Source organism: Drosophila ananassae, chromosome 3R (genome assembly GCF_017639315.1).
Source record: "Drosophila ananassae strain 14024-0371.13 chromosome 3R, ASM1763931v2, whole genome shotgun sequence".
NCBI classification, from domain to species: Eukaryota; Metazoa; Arthropoda; class Insecta; order Diptera; family Drosophilidae; genus Drosophila; species Drosophila ananassae.
This window is the reverse complement of record NC_057930.1, coordinates 25,093,632-25,104,875: the sequence shown is the minus strand read 5'-3', so window position 1 is coordinate 25,104,875 and position 11,244 is coordinate 25,093,632. Positions and strand designations below refer to the sequence as shown.

Here is an 11,244-nt window from a genome sequence, read left to right as displayed (position 1 = left end):
TTACACATCCGCGGTAGAGCAGATACGTGGTCCAGCAGATGCATAACACAAACATCCGCATCATGGACCGCTGCTTATTGCCACTTTTAGGCCTTAAACTGACGTTAAGACCCCGCTCTATCATCGTAGCACCTAATATGCTTGTCCTTTCCCTGGAGATGAGTAACTAAAACGACTATGGTGAGTGGATTGATATTCAGGTAGCTTATGCTATTTGGGAAGGGGTGGCATAATCAATAAGAGTAATGGCTCAACTATATGCTCACAATAAGCTTAATTCAAATTAGCATTGCCTCCATAGATTGTCATTTCTTTTTCCAGAAAATAGAATTAGTTTGCTCATTATTTCATTATATTTTATATTTAGATATAAGTCAAAATTATTCAAAAAACTCAATACCTTCGGGTAAAAATATTCCATATCATATTGAATGAGATATATGGAGTTCATTGCTTGGATCCAAACATGGCTGTGGTGAACGAATGAATAATGGAAAACATATGCATTACATGCATTTTCAACGGATTCCTGCCCAGCTGAAACTGATATGTTTCAAAGCGGAAACACAAAAGATAAAACTCTATATTACTTAACAAGCCAATAAAGCCACAGTTCCGGATTTCCACCGACGCTTAAATGGTTACATGGAAATATTAATAGATCAAGTTAGAGACCATTAAGCTCTGTAGAGGGAGAAAATATGAATTTGCGTTGTTTCTTACGTTTAAAGAAAGTGAGTACTATTTAATTATTCATTTAATAAATACTTTCAGTTTGTTTGTTAAAGTACATCTATGTGGGGGTAATGTAGATGCCATATCTGAGTGAAGGGGATCTTTTATGAGATGTCAAAATTACACATCAATATTAACCGTTTATTATAAATTATCATTATATTAATCTATAAAATTGAAAATAAAGCTTATGTACATGAAAGTAACATCAACATCTAAGTATTTTATATTATTATTATCTTTAAATGTGTATCCAGTAGATAAGGCAAACTGTACAAAACTAGGGGAGTTTACCAGGACGCAAAAAAAAAATTTAAGACAAAACTGCATCCACAAGCATTGTTTATGATTATTTCATTGCCAAACAAGAAAGGAAAGCTAACTTCGGGCGGAGCCGAAGTTGATATACCCTTGCAGTTCAGTCGCAGTCCGCTAGGTGGCGCCACGCATCTTATATTATTAGATATATAGCGGATCGTATATAGTCGGCCGATCCTTATGAAAATTGGCAGATCAGATTGCTTTTCCCAAAATAGAATCTGTACCAAATCCCATCTTTCTAACTTAAAAAACACCAAAGTTATGTCAATTTCGATCGTTCTATGACAGCTATAGGATATAGTCGGCCGATCCTTATGAAATTTTGTACACAAGATATTTTGGTCAAATATAACACGTGTGGAAAGTCTCAACTCTCTAACTTAAAAAACACCAAAGTTATGGCATTTCCGATCAATCAGTTATATGGCAGCTATAGGATATAGTCGACCGATCCCGGCCGTTCCGACTTATATACTACCTGCAAGGAAAAGAAGGATGTGTGCAAAGTTTCAACTCGATAGCTCTAAAACTGAGAGACTAGTTTGCGTAGAAACCGACAGACAGACGGACAGACAGACAGACGGACAGACGGACAGACGGACATGCTTATATCGACTCAGGAGGTGATCCTGATCAAGAATATATATACTTTATGGGGTCGGAGATGTCTCCTTCACTGCGTTGCACACTTTTGACCAAAATTATAATACCCTCTGCAAGGGTATAAAAACTGAACTGAATAGTAAATCACGGTGCGTATGCTTAAAACGAGATAAATTTGAGTCCAATAGGCTTGAAAAATTATGCAAAGTACCTACCGAATCTCTCTTTTTCTTTTTAGTGTTGATGTCCATTACATGATAGTTTTGTACTTCATTCATATAAATTTCAAGCAGATGCAATTGCAAAAATTTTTGCAGCTAAAAGAGGCGATCATTGCACAGACCAATAAAAAGAACTCTTAGTAGGGGACTGAAGGCCCCACCGATTTTTTCTTTCATGTAATCCCACTTGCCTTCCGCATCGATGCTGTGATCATAGAAAAAGCAACAAATGATTTTTTTCAACTCGGACACCATCAGCACAACGTCGAAGATAATGAAGCGGGAAACTGGTAGCCATAGAGTCGATATATTTTTGTGACAATTTACGATTCTGGAGCCAAGCTCCTGGACATTTAAATTAGCTTTCCTAGGTAATAGGCCACTTCAAGTATATTCACAAAGAGCTGCAATCTAAATACGATGAAAAAGTTGCTTCCTTCCAGACATAGGGGCCCCATAGAATGCTCAATGGCGATGTTTAACTCGATCACTTCGTTTGCCAGTCGAACGAACAATTGATTCCTCATTTTGCTTCTCGTCAAAAAAATTAAGCAAATACTTTTCACAAAAAACAATACATCAAAAACGTCATAATTATAAGTGGAAAATAATTGATTATCTTTACGAATGTTAAATCGAATTTCAAGACCAACATCGGAACTAAAGCAACAAATGCAAATTTAAATCCAAACTTTTCCATATAAGCAATTTCAATATTTAAGAGACAAGCAACTTTTGTAACCCACGGATTTCGAGGCTCGCATATCATTTTTTTTCTGCGACGGTCGTACTTTATCTGCCCGATCACGAATCCGTGATACAGGCTAAAGTTCAGTTAATTGATTCCATTCCTTTTGTACTTTGGGAAATTGGTAACCTATCTATGGTATGCATATCTTTAATAAATACACGTTGGTTCTATAACACACATGACACACACACATGATGCACACTTACAATGTTGTTCCTCAGACTTTCCCCAGGCAATTGTAAATCCAAACAAGTATTCTGAAAGAAAACATTGACTAAAATAAGCCAAGGTTATAAAATAAGTACTCACCAGACCTCTAAGCTTCCTAGTTGCACAGGTGTTCTGTTTATGGTTGTCTGATGCGCTCAGATCGATTCTGAGGAGATTCAATCGTAATGTCCTTTGCAGTTGAGCTAGACGATCGTTGCAAATAGAAACAAACATAATCCTTATCAACGGAACTAAGGAAATGCCCAAGTACTTCCCTATGAGAAACGGCCATTTACTTCTCGCATCCTGACTATGGTCGTAAATGGCGCATTGGATGATAGTCGCCCAGAAGCAGGATAATAGGACAATATCGGAGAAAAGTATTCTGGTGACTGGTAGCCAGATATTTTCGATATTCTTGTGGACATTGCTGATTCTTGAGTAAACTCGAAGCAGCTCGAAAAGCTTCAGTTTCTGACGCTGAATAGAACGACCTAATCTTGGATGATTATAGTCCTTGCAATACAAAATATATGGTTAAAAGTGACATAAAAATCTTCTTATATTGTAAAGTACAAACCTTTACGAAGCTATTTAACGTTGCGATCCACGACAGAAGCAGGATTTGATAGACAGCAAAGGCGTTGTAGATAATCTGCAGCAAAATGGTGCTTATGGCAAATAAACGCATAGAACATGTCACGTAATTGAACATTTCCAAGACTATCATTGGGAAAAGGATCACGAAAAAGATAATAAAGTAACTGCATTCCCAGGAAAGTGGTCCCATAGAGCGTTCCACCGAGGTCGTCAAACTGATCACTTCATTGGTAACTTGAACCATGTATTCATTCCACTCCAAACTCCTCAGCCAAAAAATGAGGCGTAATGTCTTTAAAAGATGCAACACCGTTGCAATCGAAATTATCAGAACTTCCAAAAACTTGTGGGGTGCCACTTCCGAATTCCTGTAGTACAGTATGGGAATAATGGCCATAGAAATGTACACAAACCCAAAGAGATCGTAACACGCAAAACATAATTGAAGCAAAAATGCTATAAGTCGGGTATACGGATTCCGTGGATGGGTGATCATCCTTTTCTGCTGCGAATCGTACTTTATTTTTCCCATTACAAATCCGCGGTAGAGCAGATATGTGGTCCAGCAGATGCATAACACAAACAACCGCATCATTGACCGCTGCTTATTGCTACTTTTAGTCCTTAAACTGACGTTTAGACCCCGCTCTATCATCGTATCACATAATATGCTTGCCCTTTTCCTGGGGATGAGTTACTAAAACGACTATGGTGAGTGGAATGATATTCAGGTAGCATATGCTATTTGGGAAGGGGTGGCATAATCAATAAGAGTTATGCCGTAGCCATTTGCTCGTGTTATGCTTAATGCATATTAGCATTGCCTCCATATATTGTCATTTCCTCCTCTAGAAAACAGAATTAGTTTGTTCATTATTTTATTATATTTTGTGTTTAGATATTATTTGAAATTCTTCACAAAAACTTAACACCTTCAGCTAAAAATATGGCATATCATATTGAATGAGATATGTATATGGAGTTCATAGCTATGGATCCAAACATGGCTGTGGTGAACGAATGACATATGGGAAACATATGCATTACATGCATTTTCAACGGATTCCTGGCCAGCTGAAACTGATATGTTTCAAAGCGGAAACACTCAATATTACTTAATAAGCCAATTAACCCACTAGTCCGAATACCCAGCGACGCTTAAATGGTGGTAACATGAAAATATTAATAGATCAAGTGAGAGACCATAAAGCTCTGTAGAGGGAGAAAATATGAATTTCCGTTGTTTCTTACGTTTTAAAAAAGTGGGTATTATTTAATTATTCATTTAATAAATACTTTCAGTTTTTTTCTTAAAGTTTAGGTTAAGTTTAAGTTTCTTAAAAGATCAGGGGCCTTCCCAGGTTATAGGCTACTTCAAGTATATTCACAAAAAGTTGTTTCCTTCCAGAGATAGCGGTCCCATAAAAAGATCAATGGCGATATTTAACTCGATCACTTTGTTTTCAAGTCGAACAAATGATTGGTTCCTTATTTTGCTCCTCGTCCATAAAATGAAGCAAATACTTTTCACAAAAAAACAAATACATCATAATTGTAAATGGAAAATAATTGATAATTTTTACGAATGATAAATCGAATTTTAAGACCCCCATCGGAACGAGAGCAACAAATGCATATTTTAATCCAAACGAGTCTATAAGAACAATACCAATTTTTAAGTCAATAAATTTTTGTAACCCACGGATTTCGAGGCTCGGTAATCATCCTTTTTCTGCGACGGTCGTACTTTATCGGCCCGATCACGAATCCGCGAAATAGCATATAATTACAAAAGCAGACGCCTAGGATATAAAAGAGACCATGTTTTTGACGCCAAAAGAGTATTGTACAATGCTCAATGCATTTAACATTACGCAGAAAACGAACTCCATGAAGAAGTGACATCCACACGCATGATGTACATTTACAATGTTGTTCCTCAGACTGTCTCCAGGCAATTGTAAATCCAAAAAAGTATTCTGAAGGGAAATATTGACTAAAATAAGCCCACGTTATAAAAGAAGTACTCACCAGACCTCTAAGCTTCCTAGTTGCACAGGTGTTGTGTTTATGGTTGTCAGATTCGCTCAGATCGATTCTGAGAAGATTCAATCGCAATATGCTTTGCAGTTGAGCTAGGCGATCGGTGCAAATAGATACAAAAATAATCCTTATCAAGGGAACTAAGGAAATGCCCAAGCAGTTTCCTAGGAGAAACGGCCATTTACTTCTCGCATCTTGACTATGGTCGTAAAGAACGCATTGGATGATTTTCCCCCAATAAAATGATAATAGGACAATATCGGAGAAGAGCATTCTGGAGACTGGTAGCCAGAGCTGTTCGATATTTTTGTGGATATTGCTGATTCTTGAGAAAACTCGACGCAGCTCGAAAAGCTTCAGAGTCTGACGCTGAATAGAACAACTTAATCTTGGATGATAATGGTTCTTGCAATACAAAATATAGGACACAATATAGGGTTAAAAAATGACACAAATATATTTTAATATTGTAAAGCACAAACCTTTAGGAAGCTATTTAATGTTTCGATCCATGACAGGAGCAGTATTTGATATACAGCATAGGCGTTGTAGATAATCTGCACCAACATGGTGCTTAAAGCACATAAATACAAAGAACCCGTCAGGTAATTGTATATTTCCAAGAAAATCATTGGAAACAGGCTCACGAAAAATATAATAAAGTAACTACACTCCCAGGAAAGCGGTTCCATAGAGCTTTCCATAGAGCTCGTCAGACTGATCACTTCATTGGTAACTTGAACCATGTATTGATTCCATTCCAAACTTCTCAGCCAACAAATGAGGCGCATCGTTTTTGAAAGAAACAACAGCATTGCAATCGAAATTATCAGACTTTCCAAAAACTTGTGGGGTGCCAGTTCTGAATTCCTGTAGTACAGTATGGGAATAATGGCCATAGAAATGTACACAAACCCAAAGAAATCGTAACACGCAAAACATAATTGAAGCAAAAATGCTATAAGTCGGGTATATGGATTTCGAGGATGGGTGATCAATCTTTTCTTCTGCGAATCGTACTTTATTTTTCCCATTACACATCCGCGGTAGAGGAGATACGTGGTCCAGCAGATGCATAAAACCAAAATCCGCATCATGGGCCGCTGCTTCTTGCTATTTTTAGTCCTTAAACTGACGTTTAGACCCCGTTCTATCATCGTTGCACCTGCCATGCTTGTCCTTTCCCTGGAGATGAGTAACTAAAACGACTATGGTGAGTGGAATGATTTTCAGGTAGCATATGCTATTTGGGAAGGGGGGGCATAATCAATAAGAGTAATGCCTCAGCTATTTGGTCGCATTAAGCTTAATGCGTATTAGCGTTGCCTCCATAGATGGTCATTTCTTTCTCTAGAAAACAGAATTAGTTTGTTCATTATTTCATTATGTTTTAATATGATTCGAAATTCTTCACAAAACTTTTCACTTAAAGTTAAAAATATTGCATATCATATTGAATAAGATATATGGAGTTCATAGCTATGGATCCAAACATAGCTGTGGTGAACGAATGACTTATGGGAAACATATGCATTACATGCATTTTCAACGGATTCCTGGCCAGCTGAAATAGGTAAGTTTCAAACTGTAAGACAAAAGTTAAAACTCATTATTTCTCAATAAGCCAAATAACCCACCGTTTGCTCTAGTCGTACGTCCAGTCCCTGAGCAAACACACTGCGCTCCTGCAAAAGACTTGCCATCCTCCGATGCTCGTCCAAAATACTCAACATGATTAAATGGCTCCTGAAGGCATCGAGGTAATGGAAAAAAAACCAACAAGCTGATAAAATGACGGCGTTCAATGGCATCCCCAATCGCTCGCGACCGTATTTAAAGAGACTAAAGATGAGATAGGTGTTGCCCACTGAGCTTATATAGTTTTCGGTGAAAGTTAGTAGTCCCTGAACACCAAACACCTCTCCCAGATACGTCACAATTGATTGCACCTCGTCCTGCCTCTTGCCAATGTCCTCCAATCGGTCTGCCAGGTAGCAGCACCTGGTCATGAAAACTCCATTGCGCGGGGAATGGTAGCTTAACCAGCAGCTCTCCTCAATCACCTGTTCCAGCTCAGAGTTGAGTATCTGGTATTCCACTCTGACGAAGAGCATTACCAGATAATGTTGGGACAAGGCGTAACTCATGAGGGCCGCCATCCCGAACTGCATATACATTCCCATGGCCTGTCTGCCCCCAAGGCGACCCAAGACTTCCAAAGATAGTGCTACTTGAAGAAAGTCTTTAGAAGTAACAGTCATAATTTTGGCTAGAATCGCCCAGCGGGAAATTCTCTTAATCTGCGGCTTGTCAAAATAGAGTCGAATCAGTATCCTTACAAGCTTCATCACCTTGCAGCGCTGGGTCCATCTGATCAGTAGCACAGTAAGTCCTGTAATAGGAAAACTACCATTAATATTTTCATGGAAATGCCATTTTTTTAAAAACCCACCAGCAATAATTCTTAGCACCGACATCACAACAACCACATACTCGTGAAGCTTGTTCGCATTCCCAAACATCACATTCAAGTTGGTGTCAGTTGCCACTTGAAAACTCATAGTCACCACTATCAAAATGTTGATCAAAGCTGCATAAGCTGTACTTCTAATAGACCTAAAGACTCGCCCAGCCCTCCAGTCGATTTCGAAGTTGGAAACTCCGATTACAAATCCATAGACGTAGACCATTCTAAGCAGGCAACCGACCCAGTCAAACATTTTTCTAAACTAATGTGTGCTTGGCCGGAATCATTAACTGTTACGGAAGTAGTAGCCCTTGTTTTGATCATTTATGGAGATTACATAAATATATTGGCTTTATATCTAGATTATAGATTCTAGAAGCTTAAAATAAACAATCGACATTAGGGTAGTAGACTATTTGTATTCCGAGCGTCAAGGGCATACTGATTTTCTATCATATAGTTAAAAATGTTCCATATCGTATTGTATAAGGTATATTGTATTCATTGCTAAAGATCCGAACATGGCTGTGGTGAACGTATGACTTATGGGAAACACATGCAATACGTTCATTTCCAACGGATTCCGAATAAGCTGGAGCTGAAAGATTTCAAACTGGAAGAGCAATTAGTGTTTTTAGTTAGTGTTTAGTTAATCTACAGTAAGAAAAGTATCCTACCGATTGTTCTAGTCGAACGTCCAAGCCTGAAGCAAACACGGGGCACTCCTCTAAGAGGCGCTTGGTCTTCTGATGCTCGTCCAAAATACTTAGCATAAGGATATGGCTCCTGAGGGCATTGAGGTAATCAAAGGTGCACCAAATAAACAACAATATTACGGACTTCATTGGCAGTCCCAAAGCCTCGGATCCGTACTTGTAGAGGCTGTAGATGAGGTAAATGGTTCCCACTGTGTTAATATAGGTTCCAGTGTAGCCCAGAAGTCCCTGCACACCAAACACCTCTCCCAGAAACGTCACAATCGACTGGATCTGGTCCTGCCAGTTGCCAATATCCTCCAGTTGGTCTGCCAGGTAGCAGCACCTGGTCATGAACACTCCATTGCGGGGGGAATGGTAGCTCAGCCAGCGACTCTCCTCAATCAGCTTCTGCAGCTCGGAGTTGGGAATCTGGTACTGAAGGCGCACAAACAGCATTACCAGATAATGCTGGGTTATGGCGAAACTCGTAAGGGCCGCCATGAAGAACTGGAAGGTCATTCCTACCATCTGCCTGGACCCGAGGTGATTCAAGCTCTGCAGGGTGAGGACAACTTGAAGAACGTCGGATATGCAAACTGTAAGGACCCTGCTGAAAATCAGCCAGCGAGACTTCCTCATCGTTAGTGGCCTGTGCCGGAAAAGTCGGAACAACATCCTCACCAGAAGCATCAGTTTGGTGCGTTGGCGCCATCTATAGAGTATAACAGTAAATCCTAATAACAAGAAAAATATATTTTTCGATTGCACTTTTTGAGCTTGACACAAGTTCATACCAGCAATCGATCTCAGCACTGCCATCACATGAACCACATGCTCGTGTAATTTATTTGCCTTTTTAGAGATGATGTTCAAGTGGGTGTTGCCAATCAAATACACAAGCAATAGCATCATTGTCAGAATATTCCTGAAAGCTGCTAGAGTCGTACTTCTTGAAGTTGTGTGAACGCGACCCGTATTCCAATTAACTTCGAAGTTAGAGACGCCGATTAAAAATCCATAGTAGTACAGACCCTTTAGCAACCAACCGACCCAGTCAGACATTTCGATAAAATGACATCCTTGTTCAACCACAATGTCCACAAGGGTGCTTGTCAGTCAGGGGTAATTAAATTGTAGTCATGTAGTCGGCAGATATTGGCCTAATTCTGGACGGAGATGATACGATTAGATTGCATTAATGTCCAGGGGCTTCAAATGAACGAGCTGACCCCTAGCACTTACCAGTAGCTGACAAAGCCCTTTCCCATATAATAATTAAATAAATGTGCTTTGTGAGTCGTAAATAAAGCGCTTTAAAATTTTTCCATATCGTATTGTATAAGATAAATGGAGTTCGTTAAAAATGATGCAAACATTGCTGTGGTAGAGCTGTGATCGATGGGAAACATATTCATGACGAACATTTTTAAAGGGTTCCGAATCAGCTGGAATTGAAAGTTTTCAAACTGAAATAACAGAGGAATAATTACAAGGGAATTGCAGAAATTAGACCTCGTACCGATTGTTCAAGCCGAATGTCTAGGCCTGGAGAAAAAACAGTTCGCTCTTCTAAGATACGAATCAAGGTTCTGTGCTCATTTTGAATACTCAGGATGACCAACAAGTTTCGTAAGACATCCGCGTAGTAGAAAAAGAACCAAGTGTAAATTAATACTGCCATGCTGAGTGCCGTGCTTTGACAGAATGTAGGTCAAATAAATAGTAAAGATGGAGTAAAAATAGTACCCAATGTACATAAATAGTCCCTGCACTCCAAATGCATTTTCCGTGCTGATCACAAGTGACTGGATCTCGGCCTGCTGTTGGGCAATGTCGTCCAATCGATCCGACAGCTCGCAACACTTAGTCATAACTCCATTGCGACGTGGGCGGTAGCTCAGTGCTCGGGTCTCCTCGATCAAACCTCGTAGCTCCGAGTTGAGCATGAGGTATTGCGTCCGAATAAATAGCATTACTAGATAATACTGGCTAATGGATACGGTCATAACAGCTGACATAAAGAACTGCATAATGATCCCTAAAAAGTCTCCCGATCCTTTGAGACCCACGATGACTCCCAGTGATATTTGAAGACCATCGGTTAGTAAAACATTCAAAAACTTAAGAAGTATCGCCCTGTGGGACATCCTTATAATCTGTGGCTTGACCAAGTAGACGCGGAACAGAGCCCTCATTATCCTCATAAGTTGACGACGCCGTCTCCACCGATTAAGTATAGTAATTAGTCCTAAAATAGAAATTCTTCATAAACAGAAATAAAATTGGTATATTACTTACCAGAAGCTATTATTAATCCGGACATAAGAAAAATTACAATCATGTGAAGGCTGTTTCGTTCGACAAAAAACGAACCAAATTTGATGATAACTTTCGGATAGTAGATCAGAAGAATTAGGGCAAGAACATTGTGTGTGGCGGCAAAGATGGTACTCCTCTTAGATTTGAAGACGCGACACGCACTCCAATCGATTTCAAAGTTGGATACTCCAACCAGAAACCCGTAGAAGTATACTAACTTCAATAAATAACCGTCCCAGTCGAACATTTCGTTGAAATGACCAGCAGACACATTTA

At 39.2% G+C, this 11,244-nt stretch overlaps 3 protein-coding genes across 3 annotated transcripts; all 3 read right to left on the bottom strand.

Annotated features, from left to right (window-relative positions):
* Positions 1 to 6,790: 6,790 nt before the first annotated feature.
* LOC6497610 (putative gustatory receptor 36a) lies at positions 6,791 to 8,209 on the bottom strand. Its single transcript, XM_001961686.3, has 3 exons — positions 7,937 to 8,209; positions 7,122 to 7,876; positions 6,791 to 7,069 (listed from the first exon to the last, which is right to left on the bottom strand). Exons 1-3 carry the CDS (start codon positions 8,202 to 8,204, stop codon positions 6,917 to 6,919), a joined length of 1,176 nt encoding a protein of 391 aa, XP_001961722.1. The 5' UTR covers positions 8,205 to 8,209; the 3' UTR covers positions 6,791 to 6,916.
* Positions 8,210 to 8,302: 93 nt separating this feature from the next.
* LOC116654916 (putative gustatory receptor 36a) lies at positions 8,303 to 9,719 on the bottom strand. The gene is made up of 2 exons (XM_032451553.2): positions 8,629 to 9,719; positions 8,303 to 8,564 (listed from the first exon to the last, which is right to left on the bottom strand). Exons 1-2 carry the CDS (start codon positions 9,709 to 9,711, stop codon positions 8,412 to 8,414), a joined length of 1,236 nt encoding a protein of 411 aa, XP_032307444.2. The 5' UTR covers positions 9,712 to 9,719; the 3' UTR covers positions 8,303 to 8,411.
* A 56-nt stretch (positions 9,720 to 9,775) lies between these two features.
* LOC123257392 (putative gustatory receptor 36c) lies at positions 9,776 to 10,844 on the bottom strand. The gene is made up of 2 exons (XM_044716230.1): positions 10,396 to 10,844; positions 9,776 to 9,815 (listed from the first exon to the last, which is right to left on the bottom strand). Exons 1-2 carry the CDS (start codon positions 10,842 to 10,844, stop codon positions 9,776 to 9,778), a joined length of 489 nt encoding a protein of 162 aa, XP_044572165.1.
* Positions 10,845 to 11,244: the final 400 nt, after the last annotated feature.

What these genes read in the sequence shown, in the direction of transcription:
- LOC123257392 (XM_044716230.1), bottom strand. Translation starts at nt 10,844, where the DNA reads ATGAGGGCTCTGTTCCGCGTCTACTTGGTCAAGCCACAGATTATAAGG. An exon ending in GGACTATTTATGTACATTGG is followed by an intron (nt 9,816 to 10,395) that starts GTACTATTTTTA and finishes ATCTCCGTCCAG; the next exon opens with AATTAGGCCAATATCTGCCG.
- LOC6497610 (XM_001961686.3), bottom strand. Translation starts at nt 8,204, where the DNA reads ATGTTTGACTGGGTCGGTTGCCTGCTTAGAATGGTCTACGTCTATGGA. An exon ending in GGTGCTAAGAATTATTGCTG is followed by an intron (nt 7,877 to 7,936) that starts GTGGGTTTTTAA and finishes TTCCTATTACAG; the next exon opens with GACTTACTGTGCTACTGATC. An exon ending in ACGTACGACTAGAGCAAACG is followed by an intron (nt 7,070 to 7,121) that starts GTGGGTTATTTG and finishes TTTGTCTTACAG; the next exon opens with TTTGAAACTTACCTATTTCA.
- LOC116654916 (XM_032451553.2), bottom strand. Translation starts at nt 9,711, where the DNA reads ATGTCTGACTGGGTCGGTTGGTTGCTAAAGGGTCTGTACTACTATGGA. An exon ending in ACGTTCGACTAGAACAATCG is followed by an intron (nt 8,565 to 8,628) that starts GTAGGATACTTT and finishes TTGCTCTTCCAG; the next exon opens with TTTGAAATCTTTCAGCTCCA.